The sequence below is a fragment of the Perca fluviatilis genome, chromosome 22, assembly GCF_010015445.1.
Source record: "Perca fluviatilis chromosome 22, GENO_Pfluv_1.0, whole genome shotgun sequence".
NCBI lineage: Eukaryota > Metazoa > Chordata > Actinopteri > Perciformes > Percidae > Perca > Perca fluviatilis.
The window spans coordinates 14,436,680-14,455,837 of record NC_053133.1 but is presented as its reverse complement, the minus strand read 5'-3'; the positions used below and the strand labels follow the sequence as shown (position 1 = coordinate 14,455,837).

The window sequence follows — 19,158 nt, the reverse complement described above, 5'->3', positions numbered from 1 at the left end:
AGTAGGCAGTGTTCCAGAGTCTTGGGGCTCTAACAGCAAAGGCCTGGTTGCCTTTGGTCACAAGCCTAGATCTTGGAACAACCAGAGGAGCTGCATCCACTGATCTAAGGGAGCACCCAGGCACATAGGGGGTCAATAAATCCTCAATGTTTTTTTGAGCAAGGCCATTCAATGCTTTTAACGTGATCATTAAGGATCTTCTAAGATTGTTTAATTTTGATAACTGGTTGAGGCCCAAAGAGGTCCAATTATCCAATATGTTATTTAAAAAAAGCAAAGATTAGGAAAAATTTTGTCATAGAATCTAGTTTTTTCTTTCTCCATAACCCATTTATGAATACAGGACTTTTACTTGTAGTGGATTGGTACTTTTATTTAAATGATCAGTACTTCTTCCACTACTGACTAGAGGAGTATTCAAATATAGACTGTATTGAATAGTTTTAACATGCCCTATTATTTGACCCCACAACCAATCCATGTCTTCCCCAGCTTTCAGTGACCATGTTGAATCTTAAATGTGGTACAGATTATGAATTTTACAAAACTCCATAACTGACAGAACTGCCATTCAGTCCCTGACTCACCTGATGGGCACGGGCTATGGGCCAAAACAAAACAAAAATCAGGGAGTCATGGAAACAAGGGGATTTACTGAAAAAGACAGCACAAAGGCACTGCCGGGCAAATGGTCGGCCTGGCCAGCGTTTGGTTTATTATGTTTGTCAGGTAAAATACAAGAAGATTGTGTCTCCCCCTGTGGAAAGTAAGTCTGTACAGGGGGCAAACACACGAGGCCTGGTGATTAGCTACTGTTTCCACATGTGCCACAGTTACCAGTGAAAATGACCAGATGACAAAAGACAAAACCTGCCTGTTTCCATTATGGAATTTCTACTGTGCCGCAGCGGAAAGGGAAACAGTGATGACAAGTTTGGGGTTTGGAATTAATAGAGAGTAGGTTTGTGTTTTAATCCCCCCAAGGAGTCACCAGTGAACAGTTAGACCCGGGAAGAATGGGGCCACTTTTGCTGGCAGGCCCCACAGAGGAGGAAGATCTGGTTTAAATTAATGTATTTTTGACCAAAGCCAGTTACCAGGTAAGATGGCAACAGTCAGTCTTTACTGTAAGTGCATGTTACTGTTCTGGGGACGAACCAGTGGCAATGAATGACAGAAATCATACACATATCATATCATTAGACTATTATAATAGCTACTTTAGACACAAAAAAAGGTTTGAAGATTATTGAGACATATAAGACAAATAAGTGTAACAAGGTCATGCAGCGCTGTGTGAGATAGGTCTGGCATGCAAGACTAAGATACAAACTGTTAAATCACTATTGAGTACAGTAAACAATAACAGTCTCTGCAGGAATATTACAGAAGTGGGTGTTTCTGATGGGTAATACCGACTTTCTGTGCGTTTTACAGTTTAACTTGCACAATATTGGAGAAAATAAATTCCTGCCTCTAGCCCAAATGCGCGCGGAGGTCTTGCCATGACCGAGTGGGCAGTTTCCAACCTTTGGAGAGGCGTGGTCAGGGGCGGCACTCTCGAAGCGCAGCCAAGTTGAGGATAAAATGTGGATAAGTGATGCTTTAGCGGCTTTGGTGCAAGAATCCCGAAAGAAGAAAGACCCGCTCTCTCTCTTTTCTCAAACGGAGTGAAGCGGCCACATCTCATCTTTTGATTTGTGTCATATGGCAGCGACAGTCACCGCCGCTCCACCTGAGCTCTGCAACTCTGCAACGGACTTTTTTTCTTCTTCTTGTTGCTGAAGTTTTCTTACAGCCAGATCTGTGTCAGGATCTCAAGAAGCGGGCTGGATTCCAATTCATTAAAGGTAAATTATTTCCAAAGTCAACATTAAATCACACCACTCCATTTCCATTTCAATATGCATTACTCTTCACGTTTTCCATAATGTATTGGCACGTTATATCAGCTTCTGTCAGCATTGCAGCATGCATACCAAAATGTTCAAAGTATGCATACAGATACAGTAATGTGAATGCATTAGCTGTGCAGCATTCTGTGCACGTGACTACATGTATTACAGCTGTACTGCTTAATGTGATTTGAGATGCAGTATTTATTTTGAACAGCTCCCAAGCTGTCTTTCCTTTTATTTATTAAGGAAAAAGTTGTAGAATCTTAAAGGAGTAGTGATTTCTTTAATCCACACTTGACTAGTCATTCTTAGTCTGCCAGCTTTACCCCAGTGAACTCCATGAGGTTACCCGTGGCTCTGCACAAAACCAAGTGTCTACAAGCCAATCCTCTGTCCTCACCAAGTTCAATATTGACCCAAGTTATTCAGCAAATTTGATACGGAACACCAGTTCCAATCCATCCAATAATCCTTTTTTTCTCTCTCCTTTCGGCTCCTTTGCCAGCTCGCACTGTGGACAAAGAAGAGTGTCTTTCTGTGTCCTCATCCACCCTGCCTGAGTTTGAGAGGATCACCACGATCACTGTCTCCAGCACGTATCCAGGATGAGGCATGTGTCTCTGCGCTGGCTGAGGGGCGTGTCCCTGCTCCTGCTGCTCCAGACGGCCACTTCCATGGTGATGCTTCCAAACTCCACAGACTGGGGGCAGATTCTGGACAAGTATATGGACGAGGAGGGGGACTGGTGGGAGGCCAAGCAGAGGGGGAAGAGGGCCATTACAGACAGTGACGCTCAGCTCATCCTGGACCTTCACAACAAGCTCAGAGGCCAGGTTTACCCTCCGTCATCCAACATGGAGTACATGGTAGGTGGCTGGAGGGAGGATGTTTTCTCCGATGAGATTGATTCCCATGAAGAAGTGCATATATACTTCATGCAGTTATATGTAATAAATGTGTTGACCCCATTCTGAACTCCCTAAAAGTCTTGCACACTTGTGGATCATATAGCTTAGTGAACTGACCCAGTCACCACACCCCCCGCCCCCTCCCCTCTTTTCCCCCCCAAAAAACAAACACCCCCCCCCACCAACCCCCCCCCCCCCGAGCCCCTTCCCTCACACACACAAGTTTGTACCCATGTGACTTTGGTTGTTTTGTCAGCAGAAAAGAATTCCACCAACTTGCCAATGATCACATTACTACTGCGTTTTTTTACTCAGTGTGATTGGATTACTTTATCACTGCCAGTGAGATCACTTATTCAGTTTTGTGTATCGTCTTCACAGGATTCGTTTGTTTAACAGTGCAATCCCGTATTCTGATTGAGATGGCACTGTCCGGGGCCTGTTTAAGTATCAGCGCCGACCACTACTACACAAACACACACACACACACACACACACACACACACACACACACACACACACACACACACACACACACACATACACAGGCACACCACTCTTTCTGAAAATCAGTGCTCCACAGACCTGGAACTTTTCCAAATGCACTACATGTGTAGGCACTGCTTGACCGCCACAGTACATTGCCACCAACAGTACTTAAGAAGGTTAAAAATCAATACAGTGTGCAGAAAGTAATGAGGTTTTATCATCCTTTCATCTTCACTTAAAGTGCTATGGAACAAAAAGCAGTATTATTCAACGGTAAAGGCAAATAAACAGTTCCTGCTGGGGGCAATTGCTGGACTGTGTAATTGTATAATTGAGAGGTTGGACTTGAGGACCCCTTGTGTGTGTGTGTGTGTGTGTGTGTGTGTGTGTGTGTGTGTGTGTGTGTGTGTGTGTGTGCGTGTGTGTGTGTGTGTGTGTGTATGCGTGTGTGTGCGCATGTACGTGTGTGAAAGCACCACTCTGCCTGGCAGGATTCTGGTTGAGGCACACTATAGTGGGGAAATGCTGAGCCAGCAGCACACAGCTCATTTTCTACTGTCTCCTGTTACAGTTGGCTGTTTTTTATATATTTGTTTTTAGCTCCGGGGGCACCCAGGGGTGAAATATAGATAGGCATGCAACAAGAGGACGTGAGATGAGAGGAAGAGAGTTGAAGCTAGCAAAGGACTACTGCAGGTAAATACAAATAGAGGTGTAAAAATGATATAGGAGAAAAATGGGTGTCAAATAATTGAAAAGAAGATAGGAGGATGAGAGTAAGGCAAGAGTAAAAGAAAGATGGAGACATTTGGAATGAGCACAAAGTAAAAAAGAGACAATGACTTCTAAGGATACTAGCTGAAATCTTATTTGCAGTTCTGTAGATGTCAATCTCTTTCAGATGTTCAGGTCACATATGTACTGTAAAGTGGATTTTCAGGGATTTTCAGAGCTTTATTTTGAAAGGGGCTCTATATATCTCAGATTTTCCCTGTGCCTGTGTTGAACTGCTGTCACCTTTCAGAAGCCTCACAGCTTCACTGTACTGGAACACTTCATGGACATGCTCCTCTGCTCATCCCAACACACTCACGCATGCAGATGAACGCGCACACACACACACACACACACACACACACACACACACACACACACACACACACACACACACACACACACACACACACACACACACACACAGCCATTTACCCATCAGCTTCGTCATTGTCTGCCATTGTATTAAACCTTAACCCGGCTGACCCTCTGTGGCAATCATCATAGAGACTCAGAGATAACATCGATTCAAATATCTCTCTTTCCTCCCCCCTTCATCGGTTTCCTTTTCTTGCCCTCTTTCTCTGCCTCCATCTCTTTTATTTCTGTGGCTCCGTTCCCATTCTGTCATTATCCAACACATAGGCCAAAAAAATTCCCCGGATAAGCATTCACACTCCGTAGCGATCCCCAAAGCTTCAATGCACCTTCAGTAGGGAGGACAGCAGTTCTGCCTCTCACTCAAATGTTGACCCACAGATATAAACAGAGAAGTATCAGTGTTTGAAGCGCTGCTAGACAAACAGATGGCATCTTGGGAGAAAGGGCCGACCGACCTTGATGTTTAACTTGGCTTTGCTGGGCTGCACTCAGGTGTGAATGGTGGTGATGTTAGCAGTTAAATAAAAAGCTGTATCGACAGTTTTCTGTCTGGGATGAGTCAGTGAAGTTGTGCTGCAAGCGTAATCCATTTTAATTTATTGTTGGATAATGTGGCTGTCCAATCAGACAATAATTAAGTTCTAGACTAATACATTTGCATTGAATTAACTTTAAGATGTTTAATTATGGTATGTGTACAAGCGTTTGAAACAGACAGCTTCAGTGTTAAGAGAATAGTTAGATTCATAACATTGCCAAATACAAAGTAATTATCAGACTCAAGTGGCAAAATATTAAGAAGAGCAGTCCAAACATCTTTTGTCCCTGCAAATTTCTGCAGTTTCCGCTGCAGATGACCACAGAGCTCACAGGCCAGCTGAGAGTTTGAATCTCTGAAATCCAAAAGAAGTGCTCAAAAGCGGCTTTTCAAGATGTAGTCTAGATCAATGGAAGTATAATGCCAGGATAAGCCTGGCAAAGGGCAAAGCTTCAAGGTGGCTCTTTCACAACAAGAACAACCTCTGCGCTAGCAAACTAACATTACACCTTATTATAAACTTTGACAAAAATTTTAATAGTGCAATAACGCAAGCCAGCTTTGTCCTTTTGGTGAATGATTGTAAGGATTTACAAAGGATATGTTTATGTAATTTACTCTCTAACTGGGACGTTTTGATACCGATGGGTGGGGATTGCTTTGGACGAAGTACACGGCAATACACTGGTAAGAGTAAAATGACCATGTATCCAGCTAATTTAAATAGCTCACGTTACTGTATTGTGTGAACAATTAGCTTAGTTTAATATTTTATGTGGCATTTCTTTTGAGGGTGCAAATGTGTCACCAAAACAAGTTCCTTTTCAAGACTATTTTGCAGAGGCACCATCGCTGCATCCACAACATAGCACCACCCAAGACGATTGTGATTGGTTTAAAGAAATGCAAACAACCCAGAGTTATTTTTTCCTCCTATCCCAGAATGTATCTGTGGTGTAGCCAGACCTTACTCTGGCAATGCGAGACTACTCTAGATAAAGAGCAGCAGCTGAATACGATAGTATGAAAAAATATGCTCCAGTCCACATCCAAGATCACGTTCCAATGAAGCCAAAAGCATAATACTATCACAAAATAGCAAAGATGCCACCGTAATGTCACGAAGCTGGATATTCTCTGGGCCTCACCTGCACCGGCTGTAACCTGTCAACGAATAGCACAAACAGAAGAGGCAACTAGGCGCATCCTTGTGGGAGTCCAGTGTCCACACTGAATCTGCTTGATGTAATGCCAAGAATTTAGCTCTTGCTCCAAATGCACTTATAAAGAATGGCCTGCAATAGCACCTTCCACGAATACTTCAGGGAGCGTGGTCATAAAAATTTGCAGATATGCAAAACACATGTAAATTAAATTATCAAATTCCAATGATCCCACAAATATATGTGAAACTTTATGCCCAGTAGGACAATCTCCCAATATCAGACCAATCAAAATAGCAGGCTAACCCAACCATTTAACTGTATGGCTCACTTATGATTTCCATTAACTGAGACAGCTTCCTGTTCAAGTCAAGCCTATAATAATTGGCTATGCTGTTCTGGTCAAACTATGTTCCTGTAATAACATAGAAGATAATGGTATTTTCTGGTTGACAAATTTCAGACAATGGTCAGCCCCAGGATCTCTGATGTGAGTTTATGTGGGCTGGAATGCACTGCATGAAACACTGTATACTCTATATTGCTGTGGGAAATGATAGTTTGGGCTGGTAATTTAACTAATGGTCACTTTCCCTAGTCACCTCTTTGCCTCCCTGTCTTCTCTCTAACACCTTCACTTTCTATAAGTCCCATATCATATATGTTTCTCTGCATGCACCATCGATTATTAACAGCAAACCTAAACTAGCAAAGGAAGTACACCTCTATACACTTTGGAATGCAACCAGATGACCAAGGAAGAGAAAAAAACCTGGCCACAAATGAAGTGTTAAGCGAAATACACAATGCTGTGTGCACTGTGCTGAAAGGCTTTAGCAGCGGAGGTGTTTTTCTTTACGGGCCCAGCAGAAGTGTGGTCAGGGTGGGTGGTGGGTGAGGTGTATGTGTGTGTGTGTGGGGTGGGGGGTTACGAGGCCTCTCCTGCTGGGCTAATGTGCAAACAACAGCAGCTTGACAAGCCGGCTGCACTCTGCACCAGTTGCAACAGCTGAAAAATGTGTGTCTCGGTCAACACTGCCTGCTTTCTTTGCAAGTTTGAGGACGATGGAATGGGTTCCTCAGCTTGACACTGTAGCAAGTGAGAGAGTTTTGGTCGTTTTTTGGCTTGCAACCTTCTGTAATTGTGGCCACAGTTAAATGTTTTCAGACCCATAACCATTGATTAATGGTCAAAAACATTGTGTTGACCCCGCTCAAGCACAGAACGTCCTATGTGCTGTGGTTTGCAGATCGTTTTGCAGTTACCACAGCTCAGTGAAATGTGTCTGCTCATCATCAGTGTAAACATTGATTATTTTTTTGTGCAAGGTCACTAGTCGAAAAACTTGACGAGGTATAAGACAGAAATGTAAGGTTATAACTGAATTGCTTCTTTCTGCTGTCTTCCATTATTGATGATGACTACGCTTAAATCTCTTTAATGTTTCTGTTTCAGAATCATGAGCTATTGTAGTGGCAAAAAGGGATAACCAGGGGAAAAATCTAAACAGATATGACAATTACATTTACTTGCTCCCTGCCAACAGAGGTCATTTCTGAGCAGAGATAGAGTTTCAGGTAAACACATTTTCCTTCCTGTTTTAGTGCTGGCTCTGTCAGTCATCATTTGGCCTTACTGTGCAAGACAGACCACAGGCAACTCCAGATGAGGTTGCTGTAACACGAATACATTCCCTCTTTGCAAGGGAAGAGATGAATGAAACATATACTCCACACCTCCGACAGTTTATTTGTTCTATATGCCAGTTATGTAACATTTCTATGAGGCTTTGTGTTAAAATCTGACATAACACACTGTGTAATCATGGAAGAGTCAGCCAATATTACCTTGGCGTTGATTTAAAAAAAAAAAAACGTCCTCAACAGCTAGCTGGATTCCCAGAAAGAGCTGGTCAGAGTTAAGAGTTAATTTGCAGCGCTGCCAGACATCCTGTTGTTAGGTAGGTGTGTGTTTCGGGAGTAATGCAGAGAACAGCAGTTGTTTCTGGTGGGACTGAAAGTGGGTGACGGATGGAGAAGGAGGTGGTGGTGGAAACGGGGGAGTTATTTTAGAGTCTGGTATTGGATGAGATTTCAGTGAGGGTAAGCTATGACTTCCAGGGCCCAATGTGTGAAATGTGAAAACTTCTGACACCTCCGCTGGTATACTAATACCTATACTAACGCACACAAACACACACTTATGCACACACGCGCAAACTAATTGACTTTTTCTGTAGAAACCTGTTAGATATCCCACACTGAAGGTGAAAGTGAAGGTGTGCAATTAAAGGAACATACAGTGTCCTTCAGAGGAATTACAGCTGCTGGTGTTATTCTAAACAAAAGGTATGGTAGAATGTAGGTCAGCAGAAAGAGGAAAGATACTCTTTGCATTCCCAGAAAACCCCAGAATGGGAATATGATACCTCAGTATCCAACCAGAGCCAAACGTAACTAAGAGAGCAATTCAGAAAGAGGTAAAGTGAAACAAAAGCTTGCACCCAGACATCTCACCAGAGACATATGGAAGGTATTACTTAAGGAAAAACAGCTTTTGCATTTTTTGAATAACACCTGATCCTACGGGAAAACCCATCTGGGGAAAATCAGCTGAGCAGCAATAAGAGAGTCTAAAAGCTCTTTTATACAGCAGCAGCAACACATCAACACAGTGTTGCATGTAGTTTAGAGATCAGTGCAGCTCCTAGTCCCTATTACTTATCATGACATATGATAAGTAATCCTTGTTCAGTATGTGTTCCATACTCATATCATTGACAACTGAACAAACCCTATAAGGCAGTGAATATCTCCAGTTTCACATTAGCCGTTGAATGATCTGACTTTGCTATATCTTATGGCCCATTAAAAGCAATATTTTAGCAACTTTGGGTTGCCCTGTGTTGGTTTGTTTCCACTTTTCATCAATTATAATGCTTAAAACAACTTTGTATTGTTTTTCCATCTCATCTCCTGTGCAGGTGTGGGACACAGAGTTGGAGCGTACAGCAGAGGAGTGGGCAGAGACTTGTCTATGGGAGCACGGACCTGCCAGTTTACTGCCACAGATCGGACAGAACCTGGGAGCACACTGGGGAAGGTAAACAATAAGTTTCTGCATATAGATGTTTATTTGATCAAAGATTGAGGCTAAAAAATTGCCTTCCTAAAAACATTTAAGTATGTAACATGACAGATACCAAGCAGCCCCTTGATGTTTTCGTCATGTTGATCTAATTCTGTGTTGCCTATTATTGTACATGGATAGGAACAGAATTTATGTATAATAGATTGTTGCGGCCCAAAATGCCTGATTTTGCGGAATCTTTTGTAAAACATTGCAATAAAAGTTGCGATGTCTTTTGTATTTTTGTTGCAATTAAATTGTGAGAGACAGTGAAAAAAAAATAAAACTACTTTGGGCTGAGTTTTACTAGTAACCTTACCAAAAAGGCTCAGAACATATGTGTCAGTGGCTTGTTGATCTATACATTGTTAGTTCATTTCCTATCCTGGCCTGGGACACACATTCATACGGTTTGATAAAGTACTTATTGGACTTATCATTGCACTTCCAATAATGAGCGTAGCTGTACTCAATTTAGGTAATCCTGTACGTCTTATCTCCGTTTTTTCTGCATCCACCATGTGTTTTCTTTTTGTGCGCGCGTCAGTTGCACGGGGGAACTGAGCAGCAGACCCGCCCGCTGCAGAGAGCCGACAGGATTGAAACAGCAGCAGTTCTCAGCGAATTTAGAGTGAAAAAACGTTACAGCGTACATTGATGTTAAAATGTATACAGGTTGTCAGGCCAGTCTGAAATATTTTGCACGGTTTTTCGCTGTACGTTTTGTTGGTAAATGTGAGATGTTCGAGTCACACACGTCTCATCTTCCTATCAGAAACAAGGAAATGAATTTGGCGATGTGCGTGTGACGTCAACCCGTTCTCACTCCTGCTTGGTCAGTGGCTCTCAGGGTCCCATACTGATGCAAAGTCTGGCACGTAGGACTGCTGTGATTGGTTGAAGACGCGGGAAACTCCGGTTATTGGTCAAATTTGCGGTTAAGTTGCGGTGATTGGTCAAAATTGTGAGTCGCACCGAATTCACGGTGGTTGGCTGAATTCGCCATTTCTTTAAGTCCCAACACTAATTTGTTTACACAGAGGACATTAATATGAATTTACTACATTTGTTACATGTGTTCATTTGTTTGCTCATTTGTTCACTTAGTCCCCCATAGAGCACCTGAAAACAGCAGTGCTTTACATAAGAGACTCTTGATCCACATCTAATCACATCACTTCACAGTCAAGATGTCTGCTTGATTCTAATCAGGTTAACTAGCAACACCTGGTGCCAAATCAGTGTCAAGCCTTGGTCACCGCAATTTATTCAGAGAGCACACATTTTTTATTGCCAGCTAGAAGCTTAATAACAGCAGATGTGTTTACTTTGCTGTGGTTACCAATTGTTGCAAACTACAGATGGTAACTACATATGTTGAATAGCTGACTTGAGTCTTGAGTCACCTTGTCATAGCTGACGCTTAGACTGGGACAAAAACGAAAGACACACGAATAAACTCACAGATAAAGTAATGTTTTAATTTACCACAAAATAACCAAAAAAGTCAAACAAACTGATGGGAGGAATCTGTAAAATCTTTCCATACTGTAGGGAGTGGATGAGTGAAAATTTGCTGCATGGGTGTTATGCTGTAAAAACAAGGGCCAAGGAACCAAAAGCCACAATACAGATGTATGTTGTGTGAGTAGCTCTGCCCCCACAGTACTGGCTGCTGCTCTGGCTTATATGCATGGGACACTCCAGGCCCAGGTGTGTCACATGTTGCTGATTACTCTCCAGTTCTGCAGCCCCAGACAGAAAGCAAAGCACCAGCAGTTGAAGTTATGACGTGCTTGCTGCATGTTGCATGTTATCTCTTTAGCTACCACTTGCATCTTGGAACACATTTTGAACAACAAAGTAGTGGTTTTGTAAATAGTTTGGGGCGGCAGTAGCTCAGTCAGTCAGTGCCGAGGTGCCCTTGAGCAAGCAACCCCCAAGTGCTCGGGGCATCGGTCCATGGGCAGCCCCCTCGCTTTGACATCTGTCCATCAGTGCATGTGCACAGGTCCTGTTTGTGCATGTGTGTGTATTTCGTGCCTGCGTGCGTGCGTGCAATTTGAAAAATATATTTTCCCCCAGAGATCAATAAAGTATGTCTTTTCCAATAGCTGCTTTGTTTTCTACTATTAAACTGTATGGGTATCATATATGCATATAGCTTTTGGAATGTAGACGTGCAGTAAGCAGAAAACAGCTGTGATGCATAATACCAACTTCCACACCAAAATAGCCAATAAAAATGCTTTTTGGAACATTGTCATCAAATGTACACTTACTCATTTCTCCAGGTATCGTCCACCCACGTTCCATGTGCAGGCCTGGTATGATGAAGTCAAAGACTACACCTTCCCTTACCCTCAGGAGTGTAACCCCTATTGCCCCTTCAGATGCTCCGGCCCAGTTTGTACTCATTATACACAGGTAGCTAGGTCTGGATCATACCATTTATTTACCCTTTATCGTCTTTAGACTTCATCCTTAAGTAATTGAAGACTTAATGCTCATTTTTCATGGTCTGCCTTGTCATTCTTTCACAGCTGGTATGGGCCACCAGCAGTCGGATTGGCTGTGCCATCAACATGTGTTACAACATGAATGTGTGGGGACAGATTTGGGCCAAAGCCGTCTATCTTGTCTGCAACTATTCACCAAAGTAAGCATATTTGTTTTGATGTTCTTACACAACTGCATGACACAGGTAGATACACAGGTTGAAACATAATTCGTAATCATTTGCTACTGAATTTTGAAGGTTTTTCACTCGTGGTTGAAGTTTAAAATCGTCACACACAACGGGGTTGGAAAAAATATAGGTTATCAATTTTGCTTAAGTAGTATGTGTTCTGTTCAATAAGCCTTGCTTGTTATATGACCTGAACAGGGGAAACTGGTGGGGGCATTCACCTTACAAACATGGGACCCCATGCTCTGCCTGTCCTCCCAGCTATGGAGGAGGTTGCAAGGACAACCTCTGCTACAAAGGTATGTGTGTGGAAAATAGAGAAAGACAGAGTAAGGAAACCTGAGGTATGCTTACTATACCCTGCTTTTGTGACTTTGCTTGAAGATGACAGCTCTAACCTTCCACAAGAGGAAACGGAAGAAAACAACTTCATTGAGCCGGAGGCACCCCGTGCTCCACAGAAGCCCCGGTCTAGGGCCTCCAAGCCCAAGACTCCCAGTCTCCCCGCCCCAGCCCCCACCAAGCCCCCCACAGAGAACCTGCAGAAGAATGAAGTGGTCAACACGCAGCAGATGTGTAAGCTGCCATTTAACTGTTTTTTCTGGATCTAGTTTCATCTCAAAATAGGGGGTGTAGGATCTGATTTAGGGTTGGGAGGTGCACGTGGGAGTGGCAAAAAATATGGGAATAATAAGGAATAACAAGTGCAAAAAAGGCCTTGACCGGAAATATTTTTCTTGCAATTTATCTTAAATTGCCTTGATGTTCTGTATCCTTTATCTGTCATCTCCCTGATTAACCCTGACAGTTTTTCTGAAGTGTACTTAATTTTGCAAGTCACTTTTTGGAGCAAGGAGGGGAGATCTATTTTAGCATGATCCATGAGCGTGTGTGTTTGCTTTTGGCCAGCTGAGAGGGGTTGAGGGGTGAAAGGGGCTCGGTGCGGTTTTTAAATGGCTTCCTCTTTGCAGTGAAACGGGCCATGTGCTTGTAAGCTGAGACGCTTCCTCTAGAATTGCTGACCACCCTGAACCTTGTTGTAGGAATTCTTCTCTATACAGTAGTTCTTGAAGCATCACAACAACAGTCCTCACTGGGTGTCACTCATCTCAGGCTTCTAGAAACTAGTCGTCTGCATCAGAGCAGCCACTTCATGCATGTTGGTTCCTGTACGAACACTGAAAGGCCTTTATGTTTATGTTTTTCAGCTCAGCTTGTGACCTGTGACACTAAGCTTCGAGATCAGTGTAAAGGAACACCATGTAATAGGTACAGTTCAGATAAAATATAACAATAAAAAAAAAAACACAAAATGGAGTATACAGTTAATTTCACCTAATTTTCCCCATATTACTCTACAGATATGAGTGTCCAGCTGGGTGTCTAGATGTTACAGGAAAAGTAATTGGGACAGTATACTATGAAATGGTGAGCACACAAGTTAAAGTCCTCAGGCTAATTAATCCAAATTATGAAGTCAGCATTACACCAATTGACAGTGGTTTCCTATCAAAGTGTCCTTGAAGTGCTACTTGCTTACAACTGTGTCGACAAAAGGCCTTCAATGTAAATTATGTTGTAAAATATAAAATATTCTATTTGCAGCAATCCAGTGTGTGCAGAGCTGGTCTACATGCTGGTGTCATAGATAATGACGGAGGATGGATGGATGTAACAAGACAAGGCAGAAAGGACTTTTTCATTAAATCAAACAAGAACAGAGTCCAGTCTCTTGGGTGAGGCAGTAATATTAGAAACATCACATCAGGAATGTATACTGATGATATTTGATAGTATTTGATTGGTAAAATATACTCACTCAAGTGAACATAATCTAGTCTCATGTCAATGTTGTGTTTCCTCTTGACAGAAAATATCTGAGTGCTAATTCCTTCACAGTTTCCAAAGTAGCAGGTTAGTCTGACAATAATGTGACACTGTAATTATAGATATGTAACATTTTGTATGAAATGAATCCTATTAAGCTGTGCTGCAACTATGTGTGTTGACTGTAATCTTTTCTTATAGTCAAAGCCATCACATGTGAAACGACAGTTGCACAGATGTGTTCATACCAAAAACCTGCAAAACATTGTCCAAGGTATGAACCTGAGTTTAAGTCTGCCTGCATGTATACGTTGAGTTGTCCAGCTTTATGTAAGTGCAAGTCATCATTACCCATGTCCAACTGTTCTATTTTTAGGTTATACTGTCCGAGAAACTGTTTAGAAGAGAATCCTCACATATCCAGAGTCATCGGTACCAGAATATACTCTGATGTAAGTCCCTGATTTTAAAGCTGAATTCACCACCAGGGTCATCATGTTTTTTATGATTATTTCTACCATTATCTTTCCTCTTGCATACCTACGTAGAAGTCCAGTATATGCCGAGCAGCAGTCCACGCTGGAGTAATCAGGAGTGACGTGGGTGGTTACATCGATGTGATGCCAGTGGACAAGCGGAAACACTACATTGCCTCATACCAAAATGGCATTTTCTCAGAGAGGTATGGAATGCCTAATCCAGCCAAGCTGATCTAAGTGGCATATTTTATGTGTGTGCAAATTGTCATATGCAATTTGTATGGAAAATACACACTTTTGAAAACGTTTAACTTTCAGGGATAATTGTGCAACAAAAACTTTACATTTACAGTAAAATGATCACTCCTATTGTGACAGCACTCAAGATAGTGGTACTTTGTATTGGTAGAAAAACCGTTTAATGAACCACAAAAGACTACAAGATAAGACCACAAAATAATTTTATATCAATAAAAGAGAATAAACAGAAAATAAAAATAAAGTGTAAAACAACAACAACAAAGAAAATATTAGAGGGTGTTGCATACTATCATGAAATCCATTGTTTAGGGAGATTACTGGTCATATGTCAGTATTCTGTTTTACAACATGGTTGGAAAGTGAAGGGGTTAACTTGCCGGGGCTCAGAGAAAAGGAGTGAGAATGTATTGGCTCTCAGGTAGAGAGAAACGTAACCACTCTGCCCTCCCTTGTGAACCTAATCTTTTCAAGATGCAGGCAGTTTCTTATACAGTGCACATGGGAGGGCGATTAACATGCTTCCAGTTTAAAATAATTAATTGTTTGGCAATTAGTGCAGAGAAGAGGAGTGCATCGTAAGGTGTGACTCGAGTCTGTTCGGTGTGTACCGCGTCGTCGTCAGTCTGGGGGGCTGTCGGCGTTCATTTTGGCCGACCTGACATGTTCAGTCGCCGGCAGGGCAGTCAGGACTCACCCGGAAATGGTGAGCGGAATGAGCGTGACTAGAGTCTCTCAAAATCTGACGAAAATCTTTTAAACTGACCTTTGTTGAGCTGAAATGAAGACAGATTCAGCAACTGCATGGCCTATTTCTCGCTTAAAATGTTTTCAGAAACATGTTTCAGTGAACTATTTTAGTACAATATGAGATTGTATTCTGAGCGGCCGCGATGACAGTCTGGCTTTGAATTTCCGGAGAAAACAAACCCATGTGACGCGTTCATCCAATCAGCTGCCGGTTTTCATTTCTTGGGCAACAATACAGATTATAGAGATGTATTACGTCTCGTCTCGTCTTTTTGATGTGTTCTGTGGCACTTTTTGAACCAACACAGGGAGACTGATCATTTCGACTGGCTTTTCTGTCAACGGTCGGCTGTCGGCTATATGTGTAAGCAGCTTTAATGTAGTTCTGGGAGGGGTTTGTTTTTGGTAGTAAGTCAGAAAGGGCAATCAACAGACAAGGGTCTAAAGCTGAGTATAGCAGCTCAGATAAAGAAAACAAACATGAACAAAACATATAAATAAAAAAAAAAAAAAATAAAAAAAAAAAAAAAAAAAAAAAAAAAAAAAAAAAAAAAATGCAAAGCATATGCATCAGGAGAAAGAAGCCTCCCCAAAAAAAAAAAAAAAAAAAAAAAAACAATATAAAAAAAGTTAGTTTAAAAAAAAAAATTTGGGAAAAAAAAAAAAAAAACGCAAAGTGGCAGTTGGTCAAGGCTACACCCCCACCCTCCACCTTGCCCCCCACTCTCTCCTCCTCAATAGCTACAGACACAAAAATGGCACATACTAAGGAACGCTCATTGTGGAACTGGCTCTAGTGGCTGTAATTCTGCACCAAGGCTGAATTTCGGGAAAGAGACTTCAGATACAGTATTAGGGGACCACTAAGGTCTATATAAAAGCATCCAAAGAGCACCATGTCATGGGACCTTTAAGATGGATAAGGCTGACAAAAGTGCATGTAGAGAAGGATGAATTCTGTATAAGACCTCTTTCCATTCTTTTTGTGAAAACATGCATTTCAAAACTACTACTGTCTCACCAAACATGGTGTGGAATGAATTGTGAAAATCAGTCCATGCAGAATAGAGGCTTTTTGTGACCATTATAATCTGAGCATGGTCCAGGTAGGTTTAGGTGGAATATTCTGAACTAGAAGCTTGTTTTAGCCTTGTTTAGACTATATTATCAGATCAGGCTTCAACAGAAGGTGTATGCATTACTTGTTATCTAAAATCACCTCTAAATTGACTCCAGGTACAAAAGTTTAACTATTCTAATACAGTAAGAGTTGGTCAACGATAATGGAAAACACTACTAATGGGAAACAGACTTTCTGACCTCTTACAGGGACCAAATCCTGAGGCTATAGTGATCATGTAGATAATTTACAGTAACATGCTGAGAATATTTGCAAGTAAACCTATCACGCCTGAAATATAAGGAGGGGTGAGCTTTGTGAGGGTTGAATGAGATAGAATATATGTAACACATCCACCTTCACAGACATAGTAGCACATTTAGAGGTTAACCCAACAGTTAACCCTTAACAATGTTACACTCATAGTCAAAGGCAGCGCTAAACATGCGTATAGGATAAAGGATCTCAAGTAGGAAATTGCAGATTTGCAAATAAAGCACAGCATCGTCGGCATAGAGGTACATCTTTGCTTAATTCGCCCCATCAATTTACCATACCTTCTTCGAAGAGGAGGGGCAACAACCCTGTTTGTCACGACTTGCTAACTCAGAGCAGGAAACAAGATACCTCATTGTTTTGTACAGTGGCTATTGGAATGTTAAGAAGCTTAAACCAGTCAATAAAATACCTACACAATTCAAAATATATGCAGAGTGTAAACATGTACCTCTCTAGGAGGTCATACAGTTCTTCTGCATCAAGAAGACTGAGAAGGTGTAACTTTTGGATTAGGAGACAATTTAGCTTGTGATTGCCTAGGAAAATACTTTGCTGATCCTAATGAAGTGAGAGCATGTGTTGGATCCAAGCTGTACCACTTTACAACAGCATTAAAGTCACAGTTCTGTACTAGCCTTGGTGTAAGCTTAAGTGACCCACATACTGTATAGTAGGTTCTACTTTTTTTAGAGATATTCAATTGCACAAACTTGTTCTGTGGTCAGCAGAATGACTATTGTTAACATGACCTGTGTAAAGGACAAACACACACACGGCCTCATTTATTCTATGGCCTTCCCTTTCTATTTCTGTCCTCCCCCTGTCTTCCCTTGCCACTTTCCAACATATTTATCTTTGTCACTTTGCTGAGATGCCTGACATCTGTTAGTATCTGCCCATCATTTATCTGTCTGCTTTAACTTCACAACATGTCTGCCTCTGTTGGAATAACACATCAAGACCCCCTGATAAAGGGTGCTTTATCTGTTTTCTCAGGGAGCCTGACCCTCTGTTTGTGTCCTATCTGTCGTCAGAGTGTCAGACAACACACTGACATGGATGTTTCTCCGTAAAGAAAACCCTGAAGTCTATCTGTTTGTGTGTGCATGTCATGACTACGTCTCTCTCCAAAAGGCTGGGACATGTTCTGTATCTAACACATGCCGCACCCAGGCTGACTCTTCACTCTTCTTTCTCTCTTCCCCTGCAGCCTTCAAAACCCTCCTGGAGGGAAGGCGTTCCGGGTGTTTGCTGTGATTTGAGTGCCCCAGAGGGCAACTTCACCAAAGAAAAAGCCCACTTGGGTGGTTGAATAGGCGAAATCAAGCCCAGTTGTCAAACTCAATGACTGAAATGTTTCTTGCTTTGCTAGACTCCAGGGGTTGGAGGTCGTCTCCATGACAGTGTAATGGTGCGTTCTTTTTGTCTTGTAATCGCAACTAGTAGCTCGAGTGTGACGTCACATCCATGTCGGAAAACGAGTTACCGTGGGTTGTTGCGTTCTTTTTGTCACACAATACTACGAGTTGGGGAAAAGATGGATTTTTGTAACATTTTTAGTAACATTTAGGATTCTATTCACCCAGTTATTGACATATTCCACAACTATATTTCACAGTTTGATACATGAAAATTACGTTTTGATTAACGTTAACGTTAGGCTACTGCTCTGCTTTCTGCTCAAGGCTCGGCTTAAAGCCGTTGTTGTCATATAGCAACCGAGCGTCTCAGCTGCACAAGCTACAAAATAACTAATCAGGCGGTATTTAACTCCTAATAAGACTGTAGCGACATGCCTATAGGTAGCAGTATACAGTGCTATGTGTACAACTTCTTCATTTGGTTACAACAAAGACAAAAGTGCTTAAAACTGTAGAAAACCACAATGTTTACTACGTGTGATGCACGACGTAGCCATCTTTGAAAGTGAGCTCGGGGTCCTCTGAGTTCAGACGACTTGACGAGTTGTAAATACGACCTCGGGGGCGTTCTTTTTGCAACTTCCGGGTCGTAACTCCGGAAAACAACTCGTAAAACGACTTCGGTGGACAAAAAGAACGCACCATTAATCTAGCAACAAAAACTTGACACATACACAATGAGAAACTGTCCGTACTAACTCGCATTGAGTTCTCAATTTGTTATCTTTAGCAAGAACTTATATTAACTGTAAATATCTCTGAATATTTTGTTGTGTATATTTGTAAATTCACTTGTTTTGTCTTTGTGCCATTACCTTGCCCTTTTAACAAATAGCTGTGTATGAATACAGATTATAGAAATCCTATGATATAACATTATAATGGCACTTAAGGATGAATATCATTTGTATTGTATTAAGTCTGGCACATTTTTACTGGTGCTCTGGAAAACGTTTGTGTCATAATTTGTAATTTTTTAATGATTGGCAAACAAATTGTTATGCATTTATTTTTATATGATAATGCTTTATATCAATATGATTTATAAAGGATG

The 19,158-nt window shown here is 41.6% G+C and overlaps 1 protein-coding gene across 1 annotated transcript; it reads left to right on the top strand.

Moving 5' to 3' along the window:
* The first annotated feature begins 1,572 nt into the window (after window positions 1–1,572).
* crispld1a (cysteine-rich secretory protein LCCL domain containing 1a) lies at window positions 1,573–18,141 on the top strand. The gene is made up of 15 exons (XM_039789554.1): window positions 1,573–1,850; window positions 2,404–2,764; window positions 9,136–9,254; window positions 11,576–11,708; window positions 11,825–11,940; window positions 12,169–12,269; window positions 12,355–12,546; window positions 13,179–13,239; window positions 13,332–13,398; window positions 13,576–13,706; window positions 13,841–13,884; window positions 13,999–14,071; window positions 14,174–14,249; window positions 14,346–14,479; window positions 17,894–18,141. The coding sequence occupies exons 2-15, from the start codon at window positions 2,504–2,506 to the stop codon at window positions 17,943–17,945; spliced, it is 1,560 nt and encodes a 519-aa protein (XP_039645488.1). The 5' UTR covers window positions 1,573–1,850; window positions 2,404–2,503; the 3' UTR covers window positions 17,946–18,141.
* Window positions 18,142–19,158: the final 1,017 nt, after the last annotated feature.

Excerpts from the sequence above, each read along its gene's own strand:
- crispld1a (XM_039789554.1), top strand. The coding sequence starts at position 2,504 with ATGAGGCATGTGTCTCTGCGCTGGCTGAGGGGCGTGTCCCTGCTCCTG. Across the intron at positions 14,072-14,173 it reads CCTGCAAAACATTGTCCAAG|GTTATACTGTCCGAGAAACT; the intron begins GTATGAACCTGA and ends TTCTATTTTTAG. Across the intron at positions 14,480-17,893 it reads AATGGCATTTTCTCAGAGAG|CCTTCAAAACCCTCCTGGAG; the intron begins GTATGGAATGCC and ends CTTCCCCTGCAG.